Source organism: Aphelocoma coerulescens, chromosome 12 (genome assembly GCF_041296385.1).
Source record: "Aphelocoma coerulescens isolate FSJ_1873_10779 chromosome 12, UR_Acoe_1.0, whole genome shotgun sequence".
Classification (NCBI taxonomy): Eukaryota; Metazoa; Chordata; class Aves; order Passeriformes; family Corvidae; genus Aphelocoma; species Aphelocoma coerulescens.
Genome location: NC_091026.1, coordinates 1,779,752 through 1,806,953, shown reverse-complemented (window position 1 = coordinate 1,806,953; position 27,202 = coordinate 1,779,752). Strand labels below are relative to the sequence as shown.

Genomic DNA, 27,202 nt, shown 5'->3' with positions numbered 1-27,202 from the left:
TTTCCAGAGATTTCTTACAAATTCCTGGAATTAGTTCTTCCCATTTTTAGTAGCAGTAGTTTATGGACCTGTGTGCTGATTTTTGTAATTAAGTCTGCTTCTGATTATATGTCAAATGTCCTGTAAGATCTGAAAAGCCTTCCTTTTTAGTTCTAAGCTCCCCTTTTCCTTAAAAAATAGGAACAGAATAGCGAGCTTGGAGTTGCTGTTTTCTTGCATGAGCAAAAGAATAAAGACAACCAAGGTTTTAAAGGCCTGTGCATTATAAACCAGGTTCAAGTCTCATGACATTGGAGTTTTTTCCATCACACAATGGGATTCAGTGGAACAGTTTAAGTGAACTCAAAGATTTGTTTTGTCAAAGAATGACTTCCTGGCAATGCAGGGATGCAGATTTCTCCTACTTATTCTAGAGAGTTTTTCCTCTTACAGTTCTTGTCAGTAGAATCTCCTTTTCTGCAGACTCCAAAGTGCCAAATATGATTTATTTTATAGTCTCAACCCTATTTCTTTTCCTCTCTTCCTGTACTTTTCGATTGTTTGTGATCTTGGCCATGCCTGGCTCTCGGGAGTTTGGGAATGACTTGTGCAGGGAATGAAATAATGGTGTAGGCTGAGGTCAGTCTACTGTGACTTGAAACAATTTCCTTTTGTGAAATGGTGGTTGCTGGATGCAGGATTTATTCTTGATTGGGGAGAAGGCACACAACAAACTGTAGAGTTGCAAAAAAGGAAACAAATGATAGCTATAAAAAATGACACTTGTGGCTGTTGGGATGGAGGACTGTGCCCTGCACATAAACTAGAAGACCTGCAGTATAAATTCAGATTTTAGTTCTTGAGAGCAACTCATTGTGGTTAAAATTATCACCACAGAATGAAAAATTCCAGGTTTATCAATTTAATATGAAAATTTTATCTTTCTTCCTAGGTTCCCTTTCCAGGAAGGACACTTCCTTTGCAGATCTGGACATCCTGATTTCATACTTAAGGTTCGTGTTCACTAACAGCTGCTGTGAACATTCAGTTTCTTCTTCCTGCATCAGTTATTCCTTGGTGTTTTCTGAACAGAGAAGAATCATCCTTGTAGTTATTTACCACTTATGTCCTGAAATATTTGTGTTTCAGGATTTGAAATTCCTCCTGTCTCTTTCCTCTCTCCCCTCAATATATTGCTGTTCAGTTCAATAGCTCCTTAAATCTGATTTAGTGACTTGAATCTTGCTTCTCTCTGTTTTATTTATATGCAGCTCCAGTCAGATGTGGGAAGGCAGCTCCAGCTGCATGGTCCCTCTTGGTAGCTCCTCTGCAGAGCTGCTGATGTTCCCCACACAGTCAGTGTGACCCAAGCTCTTACATTTCCATTACAAATGCATGCAGAGGAGCAGGAAATCATTTTGCTTCCCTCCTCAGTGACTCCAAGGGGAAGAGCAGAGTTTGAGCCTGCACGGGCTGCTCCTCCCCATGCCCATGGGGAGAGGGTGTCTGTTTGTTTGTGGCACATTCATGTCAGAAATGGGAAGCTGCTGCTGCAATCCTCGTCCCAAGGAGTGTGCTCCAGTGGTGGGGCTGCTTTCCCTGCTCTGCTATGTGAAGGTGACCCAGAAATGGTTTCCATGGCAGCTCCACGCTGGCCATGGCAGGGCTCGGAGCAGGCCCCAGCAGAAAATGATGCTGAAAAGCGGAGCCCATTCCTGAGCGACTTTCAAATGACTCCGAAAAGCTGGTGACATTTTTGGGTGACTATCAATCCTTTGGTAGATGAGTCAGTGGTGTGTCTCAGCCCTGGGCATGACAGATGTTGGCTCATAAGCAATTAGATGCTGTTCTGACTTCTGCTGTCCCCAGAGCTGATCTCTGCTGGTGGAGATGCAGAGGCTGACAGGAAAGCAACTTGTCCTGCTGAGTGCTGGGCTAGCACTGCCCATGCAATGGATTTGACCTCCACAATCAGTTTAGAAACAAAAAAATCCTCCCATGGGTATTGCATGCTCTTTATTTAAAAATAACATTTTTTATCTAAATGGTGTTTTAAGTCAAATTGTATCAGCCTCCATGTACTGTCTCTCTTTTTTTTCTTTATCTGTTTTTGGCAACCTTAAGAGGTAGAAAATTCCTCACAAAAGGCTGGACCTTGCCTTTGTTAGAGACCATTTTTCCACTTGTAATTGTGAAAAAAAGATCAATGAGAAGCAATCAGCAAAACCAAGGCTATCAAACAATAAAACCTTGAAGTACAGAAATTATCTCAAACTATAAAACTCAAACCCTCAGCTCTTATGACCTTTCTGCTTTGCAGGGTGCACGTGGGTGAAACCACTTGAATACTGATAATTTTTCAATGTCATCCTACAATCCTTGTTTACTCCTTGACAGAGATAAGTTATCTCACAGCTCTCTGAGGCAGAACCATAAACCAGTAATTTATAATGTAATTTGGTTTGTGCACGCCAGGGAACCCTGCGGGGTTTGAGTCCTGCCCACTGTGACCCAGGTAAAGCTGCCTGGAGTGCAGAGCTGGTGCTGCTCATCCCTGCAGTGAGGATGAGCTGCAGTTACACCCTGAGTAGGAGCATTGCAGGACTAGGAATATTCATGGAATCGCAGGATGGTTGGGGTTGGAAGGACCTTAAAGCCCATCCAGTCCCACCCCCTGCCATGGCAGGAACACCTTCCACTATCCCAGGTTGCTCCAAGCCTCCTCCAACCCAGCCTGGAACATTCCCAGGGGAATCCACAACCTCTCTGGACAATCTATTCCAGTGTCTCTCCACCCTTACAGTAAAGGATTTCTTCCCATTATCCCATCTAACCCTACTCTCAGCTTAAAGCCATCCCCCCTTGCCCTATCCCCCCACACCTTCATGAAAAGCCCTCTCCAGCCTCTGTGTGAGCCCCCTTTAGGCACTGGAAGGGGCTCTAAGGTCTCCCCAAAGCCTTCTCTTCATGCAGAGTTAATTCTGGTTTGTTTCCTAGGCTGTCACCGAAGTTAAAAACAAACAGCTGTCTGTATTCTGTGCTGCAGGGTTTGGCAGAGGTAGGAATTCAAGGAGACCTTTTCCTACTGATTCTGACACTCTGTTATCCTTTTGGGAGTTTCATTAGACAAAAATACAGTTGTATTGGCAGGAGGAAAAATGGCCATGAATTGAATTTGCTGTCCAGCTGGTGACTGGGTCTAAAACCCCAGTTAGGAATTCTAGAATTCCTCTGAGCTTTTTCCTTCTCTTCCTTTGTTCTACAGTCTGGAAACGGGTGGGGGATCAAGTCTAGGAGCAGGCAATTCTCCAGACAGAGAATCTGAAATGGTTACAGTTCAGAAGAATATGAGCATTTTAGGAAATAATGTCATTTAAGAAGTGAGTCTCACTTCAGGGAAGTTTGCTGTAATGCAGACATCCCTTCTAAGTCAAGAAGTGAGTGAGCTGCATAAAACAAGGAGGTTCTGCTTTGCCAAGCTGAGCTCTTCTATGGGTACCTCAGACCAGGTGTGGGGTCTGATGCTTTCTGCCTCGAGGTAATTTGAAAAAAGTTGAGGGGGTAAAATGATGTTGAGCTATTTTGGCATGCTGAGGCAAAAAGAAGAGACAGAAAAGTACAATAGAAACCCAAGACCTCTGAAAATCCCAGTCTTTTGAAACTAAAGTGCAGTTAAGGACATATGGGTGATTGTAATTTAATTTCACCCTAAGAAACACACTCTATAGCTTTTGTATTTTGGGGAGTTATATATAAAATTATTAAGAATAGAAGACAGCGTAAATACTAAAGGATTCAGTGTCTGAAACTCCATGAAATGATAAATCTGAGAGAGACCCCGTGGCTGGTACTGCAACGTGTCACACACACGCTGGGAAGGTTCAGTGTCACTCTCACACTGAGTAATTCCATTTTATGCAGCACTGTTTAAAATGTTCCTTTCTTCCTAATCCCAGCTCCTTTCATCGCTGCAGTGCACCATGTAATAGATTAAAGGACAGTAGGATGAAAGGGAGGAGTTTTAATTCCAGCTGGTGCCAAGGGTTTTTTTCTTCCAAAGGGTGCACAGGTGCACTGAACTCCTTGGAGCAGCCCTGGCTGGAGAAGGCCACACTTTGATTTGCTGCAAAAATTCTGTGACTCAGTGTAACATCTGTGATGAGTCCTCACTGCCAAATACCCCAGAGAGAGCTTCAGTGGAAACAAATGGGACAATTGTTAAATAACTTTACAGATCAGGTGGACTTTAATTTACTAATGGTTAATACCTCCTATAAAGTCAAAAATAACGGGAGGAGGAAACCTCTCCTCGAAAAATGCAACTTGTGCTGGAAGTGTGAGCCCCTCAGAGCTTACCCCAGGGAGAAATATGCCAAATGGGAAGGGGAATTATATGCCAAGGGGAAATATGCCAAGGGGAGGGACATTGAGGATGAAGTCAAATCAGAAAGCTTGTTTTGTGGAAACGTGGTGGAGGTCAGGGGAGAAAATATCCAAGCTTCCTTTTAGGGCCAGCTTGCAGGTTTAACAGAAAACTAATAAACTCAGCACGTGAGTTTGTGGGGATCTGAGGAAATGCAAAGTCTGTGAGAAACAGACTGCTGGGTTTGGGGGACATGGGAACAGGAAAAAGGGTCCAAGGTTACAAATCCAAATGTTCCAAGAATCCTGCAGTAAATGAGGATCCACAGCCAGGTGTGTCCCTGCATTATAACCCTGCTCCTGAGTGTCTCACCTGCCAGCTGTGCACACAGATCAGGCTTATTTCCTAATTTCCTGGCATTTTCCCTCCTTAGACCCCTGCAATATTCCTGGGAAAGTCTGAGAGAGCTGCACAAAACAAGAGCTGATGCTTCATGGGGTTTTTAGCAAATGAACCCAAGGAGAGATCCAACTTCAGCTCATTTCAGCTTTTACCTGTGGCACATTTAGAGGCTGGTTTCTGTAGGATATAATGTTAGCATATGCCTCAGTATATATTAAGTAATAGTATATTATGCTCTGGTATTTTCTTAGTAATATATTTAGCATTTATAGACAGTTTTCTTTCTCGGAGGGTGAATACTGCTCTGTGTATATGTGTCCTGCCTAATGTATCTGTAAGAAAAATGTACATTAACAATATATAGCTATCCTTAAAATCTTCTTCTGCTAAACCACAAAAAACCCCAAAACACAAAGAAACCAACGAGGTAAAACACCACTGAACAGAGTTTGTTTCATTGCTTGCATAACACCTTTTTTTCTCACCTTTAAAATGAAAATAATACAAATTTTTGTTACCGATGTGGCTCAAATGTGCCACAATTTTTAATGGGGTGTGTGTGAGCTACACAGCGTGCTCTGAATGGAAAGGAATGGAAATCTTATTCCCCATCTTGCATTGTGGACCTTATTCCTGTAAGAAAACCACTTCCCTGGGAAAAATTCATACGTGCACAGTTGAATGGTCTTATTTCATCGCTGGCATTATCTCAGGCAAATCATTTCACATTCTTAAAAGATCCACAGTGCACCTTCTCAGTCACATAAATCCAGCTGGCTCCTTTAGGAGCTCTGCCTCTTTAGCTTCTGTGTTTGACAGGTGAATGACACAGCAAAAGCACCTTGGAAGGGAAGGAACCTCTTTTTTTACTTTTGCCCTGGGAATTATTTTATTGTTGACTAAAACATTCCATGGCACTGTGATTAGGCCCAGCTTTTTACATTAATTGGCCTGCATGTGGGGCCTAACTTTGTGTCTCTGCAGTTGCATTGAGGGAATTAAGCTTGAGAACTCACTTGTGCACTGCACGAGTTGTTTGCTAACACAAAATGGCAGCAAAGTGAATTTTTCAGCCCTTCCTTCCCTGAGAGCCTGGGAACAAGATTGCTTTGGACCTTCTTCAAGCACTTAAATTCAACTTTTTATGTGAAATCTGACTGTTGTCAGGAAAGGCTGCTGCATATTCCTAAGGCATCTCTATAATTGCAAATATAAAACTCAGCAGAGCAATAAAAAAATCTAGCTTCAGAGTTAAATAAGGTGAATAATTGAGTGAGAAATACAGAGCCCTCAAAACCTGCACTGCTGGCACACACTCCTGGGTGTGTTTATCATTCAGTTTGTCACTTGTAGGGATAACAAATCCAGGGATAACACAGGCTGCCTTGGCTTTGGAGTGGGGCTGCCACAAAGGCTGCAACCTGTGCCCAGCCCCTGCACAGCCAGGGCTGCAAATCTGCGTGGCTCAGGGGAGGGTGGTGGGCACAGTTTGGTACCAGTCCAGTCCCAGGGGCACCCCCAGACCTGGGATTTGCAGTCCAGGTAAGTCAGGGCTGTGCTCAGCCAAGGGGCTGGTGCTCTTCCTTTGGGTCAATCCTTGCTCCTGGCCAGTCCAGGCGTGGCTGAGCTGGACAAATGCCCTTCATTCCTCCTTCCAGCTGCCCAGGGGCTGCTTGGGCTCAGCAGGAGATCACCAGAGGGTTGGACAGGGACCGTGGGCTCTGAGCCTGCTCCATGGGCTGCCTGTGCAACAGTTCACAGGCTGCCAGCTCCTGCTGAAGGGTGTCCAGCACTTCGAACAGCTGGGCTTTGCCTTGGGAAGGAAAATGGCAAACGTTAGCACTTGAACAAAGTAAGGAAGTTGCAGTTTCACAATCATTAACAAGCTCATTTCTTCACAGGTGCCATTTCGAGTGGTTATCATAAAATGTCTAAATTTCGTGACCAAATAGTGAATTCCTGTCCATAAAAAACGTGAGCAGAACTGGGTTCAACTGTCTTCTCTGTCAGTTCTCTGGCTTCATTCCCTGCCCACTGAGGTCTCACATACTTGTGTGAACAAAGACTTTCATACCACAACTGCCCACCCAACCATCCATTTTGACTTGTTTGATTACAGAGACTTAGGAAAGCTGCTTAACTCTCACGCAGTGCACAGCCAGACAGTGGGAAGCAGAGAAGGGGAGGTGTTGCGGCAGTGGTGATGCAGAATGGACAGAGCCACACCTGCTGGAGTTTTAGGGAGATGAGCTGTTCCAAAGGGAGGAATTTTCTTTGAGCAGCATCCCTTGGAGCCCCTGTTCCTGTGCAGGATAATTGGCTGTACCTTTTGGGCACTGTGCTGAGGATACAAGCAGTCTCCTCTTCTGTTCTCCCAGGAGAACATCAAACCTACAGCTCAGCTGTAGTTTCTCTCTGTACTGGTGTCCTGGAGCCTACAAAGGTCTGTCCTTGCCCTCTTTTCTCTGCTCCCTCTGCACCTGAAGAGCAGAGCTTGGCTCTGGGCTGCCTGTGCCCTGGATTGCTGGGCACAAGGAAAAACAGGCTTTGAAACTGCAAACCCCAGAAGGGTTCCATGCTATTCTCCCTGAATCCCTGTAAATAATATTCTCCAAAACCGAGCCCCCAGGCCACATCTGGTCTTTTCTAATCTTGTCTTCTTTGACTACTGCCTGCCTGTTAAAAGCACCTCCAAGCTATGTTCCTGGGACAGGGTGTTCATTTCTTGGAGGTAAGTACAAATGTTCTGCTAATAGAACAAAGTAATCAAACCAAAGCCCTGGGGCTGCGATCCCTGCACGGCTCCTGCAAAGGCAGCTCCAGACCATTGTAAGGGACAGGAGTTTGCAGGTTTAATTTTCACACAAGGAACATGAAATGCTGTCATTAGAGGAGTGCAGCTTTGATGTGGTTTCTGTACAGAACTGTTCTGGTGTGTAAATCTCGTGTTGCAGCAGAGGAACACAACACACTGGGGTAGCAAAGCTGAGAAATAGCTGCATCACGCACTCGGCCATTTTTCCACTCTCTTGTATGCATGGAACTCTACAAACATTTGTAGGACACTGAATTACCCCCCAAAGACCAAATTTTAATTAAAATTTGGCTAAAAAAGCACCCTAGATGTGGTTTTGATGTGTCACAGACTAGAAAGCATCACTTTCTATAGGTAATCTTCTTGCAAACTACTTCCTTCTCCCTAACCTGTACCCCAGGATTTGAAATATCCTTCTCCTACCCATCTGTGTATTATCCAGTGTTTTCCCCAAAAGGACATTTTCCTGCTTGTTGGTCTTACACATGATATATTTTCTTACCAGGTTGGGGGTCACGGCAGGATTCCAAAGTGCTCAGCAGGATTTTCCCCAGGGCTCGCTTTGATATGTTCTTTAAAAAACAGAACAACATGATGGCACAAACATGTCCTTCACCAGTTTACAGACATGCAACAGAACCTATGTGCAGGGTATTTACATTTGAAAGCTGAACCAAAATGGCACTGAATCCTGATTAACCCAAGACTTGATATTTGCTTTATTTTCAAGCATTTTATCTTAGACCTTGCTCAAATAGCAGTTTATAGAGGGTTGTAATTCCTTAATCTGGCTGTGGAAAATACAGAATTTTACAGAGTGTGTGCCTAAACAACTGTAGGTGGCAAGGAGGGTAAGCAGAGCAAAAGGTTTTTGAGTCCTCTGCCAGGTCTGTGGGGAAGGTGAACTGGACCTCGGGGTGTTATTTTAGAAAGGATCTTCTCAGACCCAGCTGAAGGACAGTGCAAATGTCCTGTGGCAGGGCCACTGCTGGATCTGGAGGTGTAATAAACATTAGCCAAAGTGAGAGCCCTGTAAAAACTACTCAGGCTTTGGATGGGCTCTCTCAGTGGAGGTTTTACATAAGGAATCTGGTGGGACATTATATAATGCGCCTGGAAAAGCAAACTCTCCTAATTTGCTGTCAAGACACTGGTGTGCTTTCTGGGAGATGGTCTTGCAATCAGTTTAATTAGCACTTAGAGAGCCTGTATCTGCAGAGACAGGTTGTTCTTGCTAAAACTTCAAGAAGTGGAAATGGAAGGAAGCAGTTCTGGGAGGAAGATGCTGTTCCCCCCAGGCAGAGCTGGCCTTGCTCCCTGACTCTGGACCTCTTCCACCTGCTTGCCTGCCCCAGTGGGGACTGGGCAGAGTGGGAAGCAGTTTGAGGATTTCACATGGCCTCAGCAGCACAGTGTGAGGTTTTATTAGTCCTGACAGGATGTGTATGTGCCTTTGGACAGTCACTGCTTGGCAGGAGGTTCTGTTGCAAATGAGGTGCCTGGGATATTTCAGACATGAAGGTGAATATGCTGGAGAAGTGACACCTAAACCCATCAGAACTGATGGATAAGGTTCCTTTTGTCTCAGGTATATCCCACCAGGGATTTAGGGGATTCTTGCTAAAGTCTCCTGGGAGTTTTATCCCTTTGATGCTGACTCAGAGTTACATTAGGATGCAGTTAAACAAAGGTCCTGTTCTAGAAGGAAAAATACATATTCTGGGGTCTTCCTGATTACTCACTTCTTTGTTTTCCTCATTTTCCCTAAATTTTGGGTTAGAGGGTACTGAGCTTGAAGATTCAGCTCCAAGGAGGCTTTTAGAAAGCCAGTCAAAGGAGTCTAAAAGCTTTCTGCAACCACCAGGCAGTTCCCAGGGCAAACACATGTAAAAGTCTGTCCTGGTGTAAAGGACTTTGTACTTAACTTAAGAAGGGATTAATATAAAGTTTAGTTTGGAAAGGACACTACAAAACCCACTTTTCAGTCCCAGGACTGCTTTCTCACCATACCAAGTCTCGGAGCTGTTGAAGAAGCTGCAGAACATCCATGAGCTTCTCCTCCACCAGGGAGAGCCGAACCCTCTCCGTCTCCAACATCTGCAGCTCCATCTTCAGCAGTTCTGTCTCCTCCACCTTCTGCTGCAGCTCCCCAAGCAAGGGGCCTTTCGTCTGCACAAAACACAGCAAATTAAAGGCACTGGACCTTTCCCTTTCTTGCCCAAGAATTGCAAAGCTGAGTTTTCCCCCTTTTGTTGTAAAGGGGGGTCACTCCTGAAGATTCTCCTGAAGGGAAGTATATTTCTTTAATGTGCTGCGTAAAGTGAAATATCAGGAGTTGTTAGGAAATCTGTGCTTTGCTCTCGTGCACAATGGGAGTTCGTTCCTCGCTGGATGCAGGCAGGTCATTCAGGAATTTGAAATATTAAATTTATTATGTATTTTTATTTAAATACTACCATTGCTATTTCAGCTTTCTCCCCTTTTGCATTCCTGTTGTCCTCTATAAAGCATAACTAACTTGTGTGCCCTCACCACAGTCATATCTTTGTCTTACAGCTCCTCCACAGCAATCACCTGTACATTCAGTGAGACAACAGGATGTGTCTGTCCCTGCTGCACTGGACAGCAGGTGAGGAACTTGCAGGGGACACCCTCTCCACTGCTTCTCCTTGCTTTCCTCCAGATACTGGGATGAACTTCTCACTTGACCCTGTATGGCAGTTCATAAACTAATTGCCTTTTTAATTAAGCTGGCAGCTTGCATGCAAGCTCATATAGAAAATAACTGGCATTTCTTTGCAGCACTACACTCGGCAGCATAATGCTTTGTTTTTAGACTTCACTCAGGCTCTCCCCCTCTATTATCCCCAGGTCACCACCCTGTCTTCAGGAGAAGCTATTTTTAAGTGTTTGGTTGTTGGAAAGTAGAACTTTCTAGCCATGACAAATCTCAGAACTCTGTCATCCCCTGGTTTTACAAGCCTCAGGCTGAAGCAATTATCAGTGTTTGAGAGTGCTGCCCTTCACTTGCCTGCTGAGCCTGTTGCTTGTTAGCCTTGTTGTTATTTGTCTGATTTTCTACACCAAGCAGGTACAAACAGAAGCATCTAGAGCAATGTATAAGGTACTTCTGTCAGGTTCAGAGAAAGTGTTGGTGGTTCCTTTATTAAGCCAATATATTTATTTGCAAGGTGCTTGAGACAGAGATTCCTCAGTCTTCCTATTTGCTTTCTGTTGATTACAAGAGTCACCTTTTTGACAGGAATTTCTTATTACTTGTCTGCTGTGTAGCAGCAAACTCCTCCCCTATGACTGCTGGGTAATATAAAAGGGCTTAAGAATAAATTTCCTAACAGGCTCAAAATTATTCATCCTACAGATATTTAATTCATGTCACAGTGAGCTGGAACTTTGTCTTCTTCACCTCCCTGCTTGCCTCTAAATCAAGAGCAGCAGATTCCATTTTTCTTCTGGAATTTTGTACTCATCTGTTAATAATGGTGCTCTTCCAGACAAGCTGCACAGAACTAATATCCATCAGCAGAGATTAAAAAGAGGGCAGTAGGATGCTGCAGAAGAAGATGAGCACCTCAGAATGGAAAAAAAGGAGAAGAAAACTGGCACTACCTGCACGTAGCTTTCTTCTGTGGACTGATGTTAATCAGCAGAGAAGGAACCTTTGTGTTTCTCTACAGAACATTGCAAGAATAAATTGTCATTGAGTACTGCACATTGTGTAAGGCAGAAGCAGGATTTTATTCTGGTTTTAGTGTTTTTTCCTTAACAAGTAAACTCTCTCATTTAATTTAGTCAAGGGAGAAAAGTATATGAAATACTGCTGAAACACAAGGGATGGCAACACGTAAAGAAGTTGGATACTTTACCCTTACTTTAAATATTTCACTGATTCATAGAATCCTTCCAGAACTACTGAAAGCTTCCTGCTTTGTTTAAAGATGGGGTATAAAATACTGAACAAGCTTGGGACAAAGCAGACCAGGGCAATGCACTATTTTTATGTCATAGAAAGATTGTTGGCACTTCAGTCTGTGCCCATCAGTGGCTGAAGTCTGCAGTATTTAAATAGTGAGATCCCACAGGACTGCTGGGATACAGCACTGGGCCTTTAAATAATGTGGTTATGACCTCTGCTCAAGGGGAGCTGGACATGCTGCTAACCTGAGAACTCATTTTAGTAATATTTTATGATATTATTGATATACTATATTATATTATATTGATATATTATATTGATGATATAAATATATCAGTGTAAACCCAAAAAAAAGACAGAGTAAATGGGATAATTTACTCCAAAACAGGGAGTCTCAGTCAGCCTGAGGGACTTATTGAAAAGTTACTGTGCTCCCAGAGGTGCTTAGGATGTGGGGAGTATTTCATCCATAGCTGAGGAACCTCAGTAAGTCAAGGACAGCATTTGAAGGGCCTGGGGTACATCTCATCCTCCAAAGGCAGATTTGGGTAGGAACCAGAGTAGAAATGCAGGTGTTAGAGGAAAGCAGCAGGTGTTTGAGCTGACAAGCTACAGCACAATGGGAGACATCAGCAACAGAGAGCAGAATGGACAGAAGGAAATGTAAATACATGTAGATGCAGCTCCCTAAAGATGCATAAAGAACTCCTTCACGCTCTGCTTGGCACCTGTTACCTCTTCCATATTTGTTTCCAGTTTTTTCTCTGGGTGCCCCTGGAGCTCCAGCTGCTCTGTGAGGGGGGAGGTTTTCCCCGTGGGCTCTGCAGGGGCCATCCCAGAGCCCTCAGTGGTGGTGGCCTCCAGGTAAGACAGCAGCTTTCTCCACGTCTTTTCATCACACCTACACATACATCAAAAGGAAAGAGTTAGTGAACCCTCATGGTGAAGGTCTGTGTTTGTAAAAGCCAGTTTTCCTGTGGAACTCCTGGCAGCAGGGATCACAAATGAGTGTCTTAGCTGATGCTAATTAGGGCTTGGTGGGAATATCCAGCAGGCTGTTCCCCACACGCCACAAAGGATGGGCAAAAGGCTTCTGACTGCAGCCACAGGACCTTCAGGTCATGAAATTACCTTTGCAAGGGGCTCAAACAGCAGTAATTAGTGAATTAAACTTACCCACTGCCACAGCAAGGGAGCTTGGCCAGGATCTTCTTCACGTGGTCCAGCTGGGGAGCCCGGTCACCTGCCCACTTCTCCTCCTCCTCGTCAGAGGCAGCCTGGCCCTCCACGGAGCGGAAGAGCTGATCCTCTGCTGGGAAACAGGGACCCCTCAGCAGCACCCCAAAAACCCCCAGTTAAACCCTGAGCCAGAAAGAAGTGAGAGCTTCAACCCCCAGAGAAACACCAGGCAGGGTCCCCCAGCATCCTTGGGAAGGGCTGAGGCAGCTGCAGCAAAGATCCTTATTTTAAGAGTCTTGAATCTTTTGGTGCTTTCTTGTGAGTAACTTGGAGCTGTTTCACCTCAACTCCCTTCCCTGAGTTGCTCCAAGGCAAGGATAAGTGTGAAGGATCAGTTGCTGGGGGGGCACTTACTGTTCAAGTACACAATTTTTTTACTCGTTCATCTCTCTGAGTGAGTTTTTCTGCCTAACTAATCCTATTTTACTTGATGGAACATTTCCCCCATTTTAAAATCTATAACCCCACCAGCTATTCGTATGAAAAGTTTATATATATGTTTATATATATAAACATTATATATAAAGTGAAAGTTTATATATACTAAAAAGCTGTTTGTACTTGAAGTACGGGTAGTGTAATTACATGTGGAAACTCTCTTTGAGCTGGCCAAGTGTGTGATTTGATAAAAACATTTGTAAAAGCAGGTTTACTTTCTAAGTCTAACCAGATGAAGGACATGCAACAGTGTTAATTGTATTTACCTGTCACTATTTTTAACATTCCCAAGCAGCTGCTCGCCACACACCTAAATCCCCACACCTAAAATCCAATTTTTTCTCACTACAAACAGCTCTCCAGTCTGCAGTAAAGGTGCCTTGTAACTCAGAGTTATTGTCAGATAAGTGCTTTTGTGGTCTTTGAACTGGATGTGCCCAAAATAATAAATCACTGCAGGGAAGCCAAAGTGTGCAAGGTTATGGCAGTTGTTGATGCTACACGTGCTAAACAGTTTGGGCCTGTCCAGAGTCACTGGAGCAGCCAGGAGGTTTCCAAGGAGTGCGGCTGTACAGAATATTAACTGCAAATTGCTTCCTCGGAAATTATTTTCACTGAGGTTCTGCATTTCTATTTACAGAGAAATGAAATCTTTATGCTTTTTAAGCCAGGAAAAAAGTTTTGGTGGGATGACTCATGTGGAAAAAAGCAGTTTTAAATCATAGCTCTGAGTGATAAGTTCAGATTAAACATAAAATTACGCAGGGAGTGAGGAGTGGAAATCTGGGACACAGGGTTTTATGTAGGTCTAGGATTTCAAGACTCATTAGGCCTGGCTTGTGGTGTGGTGGTTTAATGTCTGTTAGTTTGGCTGCTGCTGGTCCTACAGATGAGTGAGGCAAGGCAGGGTTTGGGGCTGGGGCTGGGGTTGGGTACCGTGGTCGGCGAGGCCGGTGGGCGAGCGCTGGTCCCGCGGTGCCACGGACGCGCTGCGTGTGCCCCCGGGCACGGCTGCTCCCTCCTGCTGCTCCACGCTGCCCCGGCACGGAACCTGGGATCGCTCCCTCTCCGACCTGGGAAAGAGGCCAAAGCAAAGCTGACTTGCAGGAAGTTTGGAACATCGAGATGAGCCCAGCACGGCACACGAACAGCTTCGGTGGGATGCAGCTGGTGGGACTTGCTGAAGAACGGGGCCATCGACCCCAAGGGCAGCCTGAGGTGGCTTCCCCAACAACCAAAGGAAGGTGGATTTCAGCTGTCCTTCGGCTAAGAAGAGCTCAGCAGTACCTGTAACTTTTAGGTCAGCTCAAAGACCTCTAGAAACTATGTATGGGATAGTCTACTCTGGCCACAGGTAGCTGCACCCAGTGCCTGGGGCTCAGAAATGACAGGGAGTTTGATCCATGTCTAGTAAGTACTGGAATGAAGCAGAGCTGAGCAGTCAAAAAGGATGATCCAGAAATGGTGGCACACCTGGAAACCAGGGACTTGCAGGTGAGAAGCATCTCAGAAGGGGTCATTTGGAACTGTCTCTGTCTGAGGTCAGTGAGAGGATGTCACATCCATGTGTTTTAAAGGAATGGCTTTCGAGGGATGGGACACAGATCAAATAATGCAGCTGAGGAATTGGACTCCTCAAAGGTGCCAACAAAATAGATTTTGAAAACAGTAATTTAATTGTGAAGGACAATGGTGGTGCTGACTGAGGAATTTGTAATTACCCAAGTGGACAGCACTGGGGGAGTGCCTTCAGAGAAAGGGAGTAGCACGTGCTAGGGGAAAAACTCACAATGTATTTGTGTAGTTGAGTTGAAAATGTTCTACCCAACCATGTAAGACAGTACAAACCACTGAGTGTATTGGAATCTCTTACTGTAGATGAAACAAAATCTAACAAACCTAATAACATAGATTTCTTTTCTAATAATTCAATAAAAGATTGATTTTGGTAAGAAGAATGGAATGTGAAACGATAGGCACGATGAGTCCACTGGAGCTGCTGGTGTCTTTTGACTGGAGTATTTGTTTTGATTCAGTTTTGCTCCTACCTAGGGATGTACTAAAAGGCAGTATTGCTATTTTAGAGGAATTAAAATGGAATTACACAATCTAGTTGACAGAGAAAATTAATTCTGTGACTCCTGTTTACATGTAAAATAGTAAAAAAGGCCTATGGAATTGAAAGGTGTCACATGATACTGAACTTATTTTAAGAATCTTGGGTTTTTTCACACAACATACATAATATGCAAATTATTTTCATAAAGTGTTACTGAAATGAGAACTCTAAAGAATTTTAAAAGACTCATAGTAAGAAACTCATAGGAGCTGTTGTGTTGTTCACAAAGAATCCACACGAAGAAGAAAACAAACCGCATTCAAGACTTTTATAGTAAATTAAGTTCCCTCCAAATTCTCCCACAGATTAGTTTTGGTCTGGTGAATATTGAATATTTCCTTTATTTAACACATTAAATAGCAAAAATTAAGAGCCAAACCACTTAGCAGACGGGTCCTGCTGACACAAGTTGTGTAACGTGACCTTGCTGTCCAAATCTTGTCAGTGCTTCCTGCCTGTAAATCCAGCTGCAGCTGGAAGGGGACTTTGGCTGCAGGGACAGAGCAGCTGAGGCCACTCTGGACACCAGAACTGCAGAGCCTTTTGTTTAACACAGCTGCTCCCAGCTCCTGAGGAGCCACACCAGCGGTAGTTCCCTTATTGCATGCAAAAGTCTAGGAGTAAACAAGATCATGAATTTAACAGCAATGAAAGTCGCTATTCAAAAACATCTGTAGGGAAGAAGCTGAGCTGAACCTTGCTGAGAAGCCAGCACTTACTTTAGCCCCTCGAGTAGGGCTGGCTGCATTAAAAACAAATGACTTATTCCATGCGCAATTTGTGGCATTATTTAGCTTAGCAACAACTGGATTTCCTGTAAAGTCCAGGGAAATAGCAGTCCCCAGAAAGGAGCCTGGACAGCCATCAGTGCTGGAAGAAATAATCACAGAATAGTGCACAAATCAAATGCACTGCTAAGCCTGGACATCCAGAGCGGGGCTCTGGGAAGCGTCACAGAGCTGCAGAAGTCGGGACAGCTACTGGGGATACTCCTTTCACAGGGATATTGCATTTTACTTCCCTGCAATGTGCTGATTTTCTGGTACTCATTAGGAATCTTTCAGAATTTCTTGAGCACTGTAGCTGGTGTGTGAGCAGATTGTTCTTTTGGTCTGAGCTGCAGTATAATTTAGATTGTTTGCGTTTCAGATCCTAGAGTTAGTTCACATAACACAAGAGATGCTGACAGTGAATATTTATTGCAGTAGGGGAGTTGGTTAAGATTTTAACCTATAAAACATGGAGAGTGTTCAAGTATCATGAAAATCTTTTCCAGCAGGTGTGAGTGAAGGGGATTTGAGGAAGAGCTGGCAGCAGGAATCCTCACTGATTCTCAAACACAGGTTTAATTCTTTCCTCATTGGTATTCATACAGCATCAAATGGGTCTCCATAAACGAGAAGAAGAGTGAATAAACAGCACATTTGTTTGGGGCAAAGATCAGAGGGGGAAGCGGTGCTGGAGGTGCCTGGGAAGGTTTGTGTAGAGTGAGTGTGGCAAGGCTTCCATGGAGACAGGGAAAGAGCCCCCATTCATCCCAGAGCCTTTGTCCCCAGCATAATGGGCAGCCCCAGCGCAGGAACACTGAACAGGGGAGAGTTTGCAAAGTACTGGACCTTAAAGTAATGTCCATGACTAATTGGCTTTTAATTGGCTCTGCCGTATTGTTATGGAAACATCGAGCTGCAGGAAAACCCACCTGCTTCTGGTGCTGAGCAGATCTGGGACAGAAATAATTCCTGACTGATCAGAAAAGAACTCTGAGGAATTATTAACTTTGCATTCACAGACCTTTAACTCTTTTAGAAACTTACTCGGAGCAGATCAAACAACCGTGTGTGTACATTGCCCTGAGTGCAGTTAGACTCAGAGCTATATTTTATTTTCAAAGTGTAGGACTTGTGGTTTTTAACCAAAATGAGGTGTGACTTTTATTTTTGTACTGTGTTACCTAAACTGTCAGAGTTCAGGGAATTCAGAGTGGTTTCAGATTTGCTTATCCCCTGCAGGAGTTGGAGACTTTAGGTGTGCACATTTTTGAATTATTTATGACTTTTCATTTACTGTTGAGATTAAGTATGTTTTCACACTGGAGCTGAGTGTCTGTGTGGGTTTTCTGAAAAATCTGTCTCTGGCTGGTGCTGCAAGCTCCTCTCCAACAGAAATTCTATGAATGAACTTTCTGTGATCAATCCAGATGCTTAATCTCAGCTTTTAAACAGCTTGCTCTGTCAGGCATTAAAGATAAGTGTTTAAAAGCATGAATTTTTAGTGGCTGTAATAAAGATCACCAAATAGCCTGGCTTTATATGGGTAGTTATAAAGTATATAGTTATAACTACAACTATCACGGTTACAGTTCTGGGAGTTTTCCTGTTGCTGGCTGATGATTCTCATTTTCTTGCCAAAATCACCATCTTTAGAAAAAAATCCTTTAATGATGGCCATGTGTTCTCTTGCAAACCCTTCCATCTCCCTGCCTGTTGGGTACAAGCAGGCAAATCCTGGAATGGTGCAGAACTGTGCCTTGCTGCCCTTCCTGTGGTGACTTCAAGCACTTTGGAGACAGCACAAACCTGGCTGCTAGACCCCAAAGTGCTGAGCAGCACGGCTGTCAGGGACAGCTGAGGGACCAGAGGGGCTTTATTCTGTATTGTCCTGACCCCCTGACCGACTGCTGGTTAAATAACAGCACATCCCTGCCAATCCTCTAAGCCCAGAGAGCAAACACCCCTTTGGCAGCCCTGGTGATGCTTCTGTGAGAATAAATTCTCACTCAAGACCATGCTTATGCTGAGAAAGGTTGGGCCAGGTGCTCCCTGATGTCCCTTTTACCCTGGTATTCTGTGATTTCCAGTCAGGGGGACAGTCCTGTTGGTGAAAAACCTCTCTCTGGAGATTTTTGGAGATCTGCTTTTGGTGCAGTCCATAAGGAATCACAACAGAGGCATTTGGAAGCAAACACAGCCACACCCCCACACGCCCATGCCAGAATTGCCTGGATACAGCCTGTTTGTCCTTCCTGCTTTTCAAACTCAGATTTTTAGGATCCTGTCTCTCCTGGTGTCCTGTCTTGGATTTTACAGAAAGATGCTTGAAAGCCTACAATCAACAGCTAATAACTAAAATCCTGTGGCGTTCTGAGCACTGATAGCTCTAACCAGGGCACTTGACATAAAGCATGGAAGCCAGAGACAGCAGAGCTGTGCTCCTGGGGATCATTTCCTCAGCCACTGCTTGTGTAACAAGCCTCACCCCTCGTGTGTTCCTTCACGTAGACGTGTGCTGTTTAATCCCCAGGAATCCTTCCCTTATCTCCCGTGTGCTGCAGTGTATGCCAGTAAAAATCAAATGCCCTGGGAGCCTTTTAACGTCCTCCACAAGTGTTCTTCCTAACAGAGTCAGGGTGTACTTAACAGCTGGGTGAAGATCCTACTGAATTCCACTCTGAAAGCTTAAAAAATGTGCCAAAGCTCTGTTTGATGTCTGCAAAACTGCAGCTATCCCTGAGTGTGCTACAGACTCTGAAAGCACCTACTCACTGGCATGTAAATTCCTTTGGGATTTATTTCAGCGCCCCACAGATTTAGAGCCTCGTGGATCTGGACTGACAGAAGAGAAAGATGGCTCAGCCAACAGTGTGCCTTCAGCTGGCTGTGAGTTATTTCTGACAGGGTCTTCCCAAGCATTTGGGAAAATCCAGCAGGGATGTGTGAGGGAAGAGGCTGCAAGCACCAGTTCTGCATCTAAGTTGGCCATTTCTTAGGAGGTGTGCAAGGGCTTTTTGGTGCCTGCAGGCTCCCAGTGCTCCCACAGGAGAGCTGTGCTGGGGGTGTTGCAGAGCAGAGGGAACAGGAGGCACTGGGACACCTGAGCTGAGGTGCCAGAGCCAGCAGCTGCCTGCTGGGAACGTGGGGAAGGTGCAGCTTCCACTCCTCAGATCCTGTATCAGGAAGCAACAATTACCTCACCCCGTTGTGTTTGGTTTGTAAAAACATCCTCAGAGCTTCAGAGAGTGCTGTTCTCTACCAGAGACTCTGTACTTCTGCGTGCTCCTTCAATCCAAGTTCCATGCCTGCTGTTTTGATGCCTTTCGAAATAGTTCTAAGTTTCCTGACAGCAGCCTGTCCTTTGCCTTCTTGAAGTATTGTTCTGGTTGGTGACTGTGAAAAGTAACTCCCAAACTCATTCACAGAATTTCTCAGAATACTCTGAGTTGACAGGAAGTCACAAGGATCAATCTTAAGTGAATGACCCAGAGCTGGATCAAACCCAGAACCCTGGCATTATTAACACCATGCTCTGACCAACCGAGCCCATCTCAGGGCCAATTATTTCCCTTTGCAAATAATTACAAGCCACTTGCCAGTTCCTAGAGACCAGAAGATGCTGCCTAGTGATTCTGCATTTATTAGGATCCTACCTGTGCTTTGACAGTCAATAGAGCCACTTCTTTTTTGTCTTTTGTTGGTGATACGGTTGAATAAGAAATGTTACTGGAGGTCAAAAAGCCGGTGACAGGAGTGTGGTGTGACCATACACAGCTGCTCCCTGCGTGTAAGAACTGATTTCTACCACTGTGTTCAGCACTCTGCTCGTCTCCCTTCTCCATGGCTGGACCTCTGCTTGTCTCAGCAGCTCCTCCCATTTCTTTCATGATCCCCAGTCCAAGCAGGTTTGTGTTGTATTCATCACCAAATTCATTTAAATTTATCCAAGTTTAAATTTACATAGACCCTTTTCTACTGCAGCAGAACACCTAAGCAGGTGCATAATTTCAGCCAATTATGGCATCTCATTGGCATAACCCCAGTTTAATTTGAGTTTAGCTCCATTGTCTTGGTTGCAATCCTTACATAAATAAGGTTACACTCCTTAAACACTTTGCTAAGTAAAGATTTCAGTACTACCCTTTTCAAATAGTTCACCCAAGTTCAGGTTATGGCTTATACAAGTTCATTTACAGCTTTACTCAAGATTGTGCTTTACAGGCCATTTTTCAGTTTCTGTAATATGTTTATACTGTGTTCATTCCCATGATGATTTAACAACATAAAATCATGATTTGTGTGGGGCTTAGGCAAACTTCAGTGCTTCTCTTGGAAGTTCTCCCCTCTCTTCTATCAGGCAGGATCCCCTGGACTCTGCAGGGTGGCCATGAGCAACATCACGGAATGTTTGCAGAAAGTCATCATAAATTAATGCAGATTTTTAGCAGAGGAAAAAATGGGTAGGAGTAACGTGTTTGTGTCTCTGAAAAAACAGATGCCATGAAGAGAGGTTACTGTCTGAATGTGTGTAACTCCAGGTTCCTGGATGATTTCCAGGAGACCAAATACAGTATTCCAAGGCACTCTAAGCTAAAATGGTTAAGCAACTTGACTGTGGGAATAAGCACACAATAAATTACATTTAAGAAGTGCAGATTGGGCACACAGCAGGCCAGCAAAGACAGACTAAAAATGCAATCCTGCTCATATCAGCATTAGCTGGACAGTGTGGCCAATATTAGTGAAATATTGCTCAGATCTTGATGGTTTCTCCATTTGTGAAATGTTGTTGTATTGGAAATGATACGGCTTTTCTAATTTTTTAATTAATAATAACCAGTGTATTATTTTTAAGCAGTGTGTTAGTCTTCCAGTCACTTTTAGTCAGCATTTAGCAAAGTTTGTCATAAGCAGCAAGTGTGGGAATACAGCTTGGGAAAATCCCTGAAACTTGAAGTTTTGCCATGCTAACCTTGATGTGCTTCAGTGAACAAGGCCTGGGAGGGAGAGAGAGATGTATTGTTGAAATTGGATACCAAAAGTGCACAACTTCTGGACCCAAGGACATTTGGCAGAAAGCAGAAGATAAAGGAGCTAACAAAGACTCGGGATAGGTGTGTTGGAAAGTCCCTAGCTGGGAAAAAGATAATAAAAAAGATGGAAAAATACAGACTAATTAAAATATCGATAAAATAAATCAATAACCAGTAGAAGATGGGATAATAATGGTAACGTAGCAGCATCAGCTGCTGTGTGTGTCAGCACAAGGGACTCGTGACCAAACCCCTTTGACACCAGAGGGTATCGCTGGGATAAAACCAAGATCAGTCACGGTCCCTGTGAGAGGAGCCAAACGTTCCTGAGCAGAGTAATTCACGCAGCACCGAGCCCTTCTGGAAGGGGTTGTACAGTGACCCCTCCGAGCCACCCAGGGCGAGGTGTGATCCTGGTAATTAGCACAAGGTAAATGAAACCCTGGCAGGAGCCCTTGCAAACAACTCCAAGTGGTAATAGGGCTTTTAGCAGGACAAAGCAGCAGGTAGATTTTATTAAAATAACTCTCATTTCTCCCCCCTTCCCCACACTCACCTCTGCTCTTTTCAGCTGCATTTCACCTGAACAAGCAAGAACCCTGATTGAGCAAGTAGGTGCTGCCCTGGAAATTGCATATAGATTATTTAACAGGGGGATGAAAAATTGGAACAAAAGCACCTTCCACCCTTTAACACTGCCCGAGGCTCAGTTTCTCTTTGAAAGGCTTGGCCGTGGAGCAGAACTGCAGTACTTGGGGAGGAAATATCACCCAGCTCCTGTCAGAAACCAGAAACAGACACTAAATTATGCTGAAATATGTTAAATGAGCTTTCTACTTTTGTTTTGGATTTTCTACCTCCACGGTGTAGAAACTTCATGTCCAAAGCATCAGAATGACCTTAACGGTAATTAAGAGATGCAAAACCCAGTTCTGAGAGTGATTCTGTTTCGGCAGCCGTATATTTAAGGGATGACAGAACGCACTAACAGTGGGGGATTAAAAAGGAGCCTTCTGTAGGTGAGATCTTTAATCCTACGTGGCTCAGTGCTCCTGTTTTACCCCCTGAGCACTGGCTGGGGTTATGTGGCCATCACAGGCTGGGAATCACAGAGCTAATAAATGAGAGAGGTGCACGTAGTTGCTAGGAAGATTGCTCATGGGGAAGGTGGGTAAGCAGGATTCCTGTTTTCCCAGTCAATATTATTTTAACAAAAGGCTTTGGCTCTTTGCTTCTTTCTCTAGCTCTCTCTCTTTTTTTGTTGTTTTTTTTTTTGTTTGTTTGTTTTTTTGTTTTTTTTTTTTAAGCCAATGCTTAATTGCAGTTTTTCCCTCTTTACTGGAGCCTCTCCATGCAGCATCCCAGCTGTGTGTGAAGGGATGCAGCTCTTTTGGGGGGACACATCGTGCTCCCCATCACAAGCAGCCCCTGCCCTCCCCAGGAGCCCCACAGGGGGCAAAGACCCTTCCTCTGGACACTCTCACAGGTATTTAGAAACAGATACTTCCTCTTGTTTTCAGAGAGCTTCCTCAATAGATTTCCACAGGAAAAGAGGGAAATCTGTGTGAAAAACAGGAAGCAGTTCTCAGAAGCTTTCTGTAACCAGCACTAGGAGGAAGACTTAAAATAAATGTGGTTGTTTGAAGCAGTAGGTGATACCAGTTGTGTCATTTTATGTAAAAAACAGTGATTAAATTTAACATCATAGGGCGGCAGGAGAATTAATAACCTCAGGTGTTTATAAAATATATTTGGTTTTTCATTGTAGTTGACAGTAGGTGACCAACACCGAAACTTATGTAACCAGGTTTTTACACCATATTTTCTATTTTCACTTTACTGCCCTGGGCAACACTTTGGAAAACTTCCCAGCTATCTCAGTCTTGGATGGGATCCCAAACTTTCTAATGCTGATCCCATTCCTCTTGGCCCCAATAAAAGACTTAATCTTTTCCCTTGGCTTTTTGACATTCTATAATGCAGTCTCAAATCCTGAGATTTATGCCTTAAAAGGGAAGACAGGTCAAGATAAAACCTGACAAAATCTGACACGCAGAAATATTTGTTAATTAAAACCTTCTAGAGGTTTTGCACTGATCCTTTCTGATCCATCTTCAAACTCCCACAAAGTTCCAAATATGTTCCAAATATGAGTTGTTCTGGATTTTACTGTGGGCACTGAAAAGGGAGGGGGAATTTGTAACTCTCCACCTTAAAAGCAGGTACAGTCACACTAGGAAAATGTTCCAGTTCATATCTGGCTGTACTGCGAAGCCTCTTAGGCTGTGGAGTGTTAGGTAGGTGACACAGGCCCATCAAAAGTGGGGATACAGCATCTGGAATGACAGTTTTGGGGGAGAAGCTTTTAAATTTGTAAATCCTTCAAAGGAAATTTGATGTTACTTTTACTGTCACTTTCTACATTTCATAAAGCCAAACATCAGAAAGAAGAAGATGGATTTGGCCTTCACAGTATGTTGTTTGCACTTGAGAACTTAGGGATAATATATTCTGTGCTTATTTCTATAATACAGAAAATGGTAAAAAATGAAAGCAGAGGATGTTTCTGAGTTCCACTGCTAGGCTTTAGTAATTAGACACATTGTGTTTCCAGAGATATATGAAATAAAAGTTCAAAATCCTCACAATGCAAAAACATCTGAAACAAAATCTCTTTTATCCACTCTACTCAGCTGGCAATGCTGCTGGTTTGATTTTTAAAGCCATACCAGCAGCAGCCCAGAATTTCATGGAAACACTTCATATTTTACTTTTTGAAGTCTCCATCAGAGCGAGTGCAGAAGGCTTTGGAGATCTGAGCGAGTCCCTTTGAGGTCAGAGCACAAACAGGAGTGATGTGCTGCAGAGTTCTGGGCTCCTTTCAGCTCAGCCCCACAAGCCTGATGGGTTTGGTTTGTTGCTCCAGCTAAAACTATTGGAAGCACTGGTGTTTGTCAAGAGACTGTTTCATCTGAGAGAGACTGAAAAAACAGCAGCAGGGCTTTGGAGTGAATGTAGATATTTCTTGGTTTTGTTTTCTTTAGATACTTTAAACAACTAAATGGGGGGAAAAATCAATACAGTCTGTGCAAAGTGCAATATTGTTGCAGTGTTAAGCCTGAGATTTATCAGCAGAGCCCCCTTCTCCCTCCAAACCATCATTTATGGTCCTTTCAAATGCTCCTGATTGTTGTGAGTCCAAGGAATCAGTGCAGTCTTTTGCTGCAGGAATGTTTGCTGCCCTGTGATGTGCCAGGGGGTTCAGTAACTGAGTGAGGCCCTAGCAGTGCCCTGAGAGAGCATTTTCACACCCTGCAGTGATCAGCCTGGCATGAACAGCTAGAGGTAGCATTTCACATGCTCTGCCTGCCTTTTGGATTGTAAATTCCTCGGAACAGGGCAGGAGTATATTAAACATCATATATCTGGAGGGTCATTAAGAAATGCTGGCAGTAAACTGAGCCAGCTGTAGGTTTATGTCCTCCAAGGATTAATGACAGCATCCCACGAGCATGCACGAGTCTGCTTTGCATTAGCAAAGGCTCATTGAGCTGCATTGATCCTGCCCAGAACTGAGAGAGTCAGACTAAGTACTGCTTACTTTCAGGGCTCTCATCCTACCAGGAACAGAAGGACCTTAGTTTCAGATGTGAGGGCCACTATTAATGCTGGTTTGAGAAGTGACTGGCTCCAGATCTGATGAAGGGTCAAAGCCAGCAAAAAAACCCCAATTGCTGCATAGATTTGATTTTGTAGCAGAAGCATTTGTTTAAAACGCCGGATTGTTCCCAGATCTCCAGTTAAAACCCAAACACATCATTGGGAACAGAAAGAAAGGGTATTCCACGTGCAGATCTGTTTCAGGTGACTTTTCACCCACATCATGCCCCAGTGCCTCAGGCAGCCTCCAGGTGTGAGCACCAGAGATGGCAGAGAGCACCTTGTGATGAGAGTGCTGGCACCTGCTGCAAGAATTGTCCTTCAAACACGTGTCAGCCATGGGAATTTAGCCCCTTGGTCCATAGCAGTGTAGGAGAGACACGATGTCCAAGTTCCCAATATCCCCTAAACCCACTGTTTACTTCAGCCCCTAGAAAGGCCATGCAGGATCAAAGGTTACCCCAGAGTGTATCAGCGATGTTTGGGCCAGGGCTTAGCAAAACCTTGGCCTGCAGCAGAGCTTCCAGGCCTGCCTTTATCCCAAAGGAGTTTCTTGTACTCAGCCCTTTAGTCAGGCCCAGGCAGTGGGATTCTGTGCAGATGCTTCAGTGGCTGTGTTTTCCCACTGAGACTGAGCAGGATTCTTGGAAATGCTTTTTTCTGGCCATGTGCAGTTTGACATGGACAGTCTGCTGTTATTCAGTTGAATATTCTAAATTTCCTGATGCACTTGCTGGCTGGATGTGGGACTGGGAGTGGGCTGTTAAACAAGAGCTGCTTCTCTCCTGTGTCTGCTCTGTGCTGCTGGTTGGGACCAATCCATGGTTGGGACCAATCCATGGTTGGGACCAACAGATGGAGACAATTGCAGGACAGTTCCCTGAGTCTGCCCTTCCTCAGTAACCCAGCAGAGCCATCACATCTGAAATTCTGGGGTCTGTTACTTCTGCAAGAACTCTATTTGTTCCCAAAACCAGGCCAGAGAGTCCACAGTGCTGCTCTTGTTGACTTCTCATGTCACTACATTATTGCAGAAGAAAATGTAGAAAAATCTCAACATCCACGAGATGCCAGCCTGAAATATATTTACTGTGTAATCATTACAAGGGATTCAGTGCCTGCAACTCTCCTCCATTTTTAGGGTTTGCCTGTTTAGTTTTAAATAATAATTACAGTGATTGTACTGCCTCTGGCAGGTGCATCTTTCATGGAACCTTTGGGTTTCCTCACTTCCTGGGGCTGATGGAGATATGAGACCTCCTTGCTCTTCTACTGCCCGAGGGCTGCGGGGGCCAGCAGGACCTGGGGGTGATTTGCCCCTCTCCAAACTATCCCTGATGCTCCCCAAGAGATTCTCTAAACTCTATAAAAGCTGCTGAAATCAGAGTAACATCATTTCGAGGCGACACATTTGCCTTCTCTTCTACAAGATGCATAAAACCCAAATCAAACCTTACAATCCTCCAGTGCAGACCCCAGGCTGCCTTCAGACCCATCTCAGCTTGTGCAGGGGGTCATTTCCTGAGCAGTCACTCTGGAATTCACATTTAGGTTGCTTTAATCAAATTCTTTTTCATCCCCTGTGGGTCTGTGCCCACTTGGGAAGTGCTCTAAGGATTGATTTTAGCATCATGCATAAAACCTACCAAAAACACACATAAACCTTCGTAGAGCAGCACGTGCAGTTATGTACTTGTACTTATTTGCCAGCATAGCATCAGTAACAATGGGAACAAGTTCCTTCAGTTAAAAGCTCAAAACAGCCCACAAAGGAAAATTTCTCCTGTCCCCTGGTGGGGATTAGACCTGCAACTTTGAAATCTGATAGAACGTGGTTTATTTTTAAAAACTGCATTTCCTGAAGAGGAAAACTACAATGCCAAGTTAAAAAACCTGATGAGTTCTTCTTGCAGAATAGAATAGTTTGGTTTGAAGGGACAGACAGCCATCAACTAGTCCAAGTGTAACTCTTCTAAATCAATGTTTGCTTTTTAAGTTGTCTGTATTTGATATTCATGATGGAGTTCTCCAGACTTCATAGCACACAGCCTTCCCCAAGACATGCATTGATGTGAACAGATTTTAAATGAGATTTTTCTGAATAATCTAACCAGATAATTTCATCATGCTCCTTTATCATACAGACATTTATCTAGGACTAAAATATTCAGGATACAGCCTGTGTTTTATATCTTTGGTTCCGGCAAGGACAGTGTAACCTCTGTAAAAATTGATTTCTGAAATCACAAACTTGAATGTCAGGTTCAAAATATTCCCAAGTCCCCGGCCAGGGTTGGACAGCACAAAGTAAGAAGACCCATTACACAAAGCTCCTTTCTCACTTTGCCATGTAAAGCAGCATGGTTGTTGTTCTGGTGACATGAGTGGTTACAATGACTGAATTAAGTCTGATAGTACAGTTTGAGTGGTTGCAGAATATGTACCAATAA

The 27,202-nt window shown here is 44.0% G+C and overlaps 1 protein-coding gene across 2 annotated transcripts in view; it reads right to left on the bottom strand.

The window, feature by feature from the left end:
* Positions 1–1,978: 1,978 nt before the first annotated feature.
* EFCC1 (EF-hand and coiled-coil domain containing 1) overlaps positions 1,979–27,202 on the bottom strand; it is a 42,247-nt gene continuing 17,023 nt past the window's right edge. Inside the window, exons 3-8 of one of the 2 annotated variants that reach the window (XM_069027739.1) lie at positions 14,107–14,243; positions 12,670–12,805; positions 12,229–12,394; positions 9,570–9,728; positions 8,062–8,131; positions 1,979–6,557 (exon numbers count right to left, since the gene is read on the bottom strand). In XM_069027739.1, coding sequence (XP_068883840.1) covers positions 6,424–6,557; positions 8,062–8,131; positions 9,570–9,728; positions 12,229–12,394; positions 12,670–12,805; positions 14,107–14,243 — 802 coding nt within the window. In that variant the 3' untranslated portion in view covers positions 1,979–6,423. The remainder of the gene's footprint in view (positions 6,558–8,061; positions 8,132–9,569; positions 9,729–12,228; positions 12,395–12,669; positions 12,806–14,106; positions 14,244–27,202) is intronic. The other variant, XM_069027738.1, reaches the window with a different exon arrangement.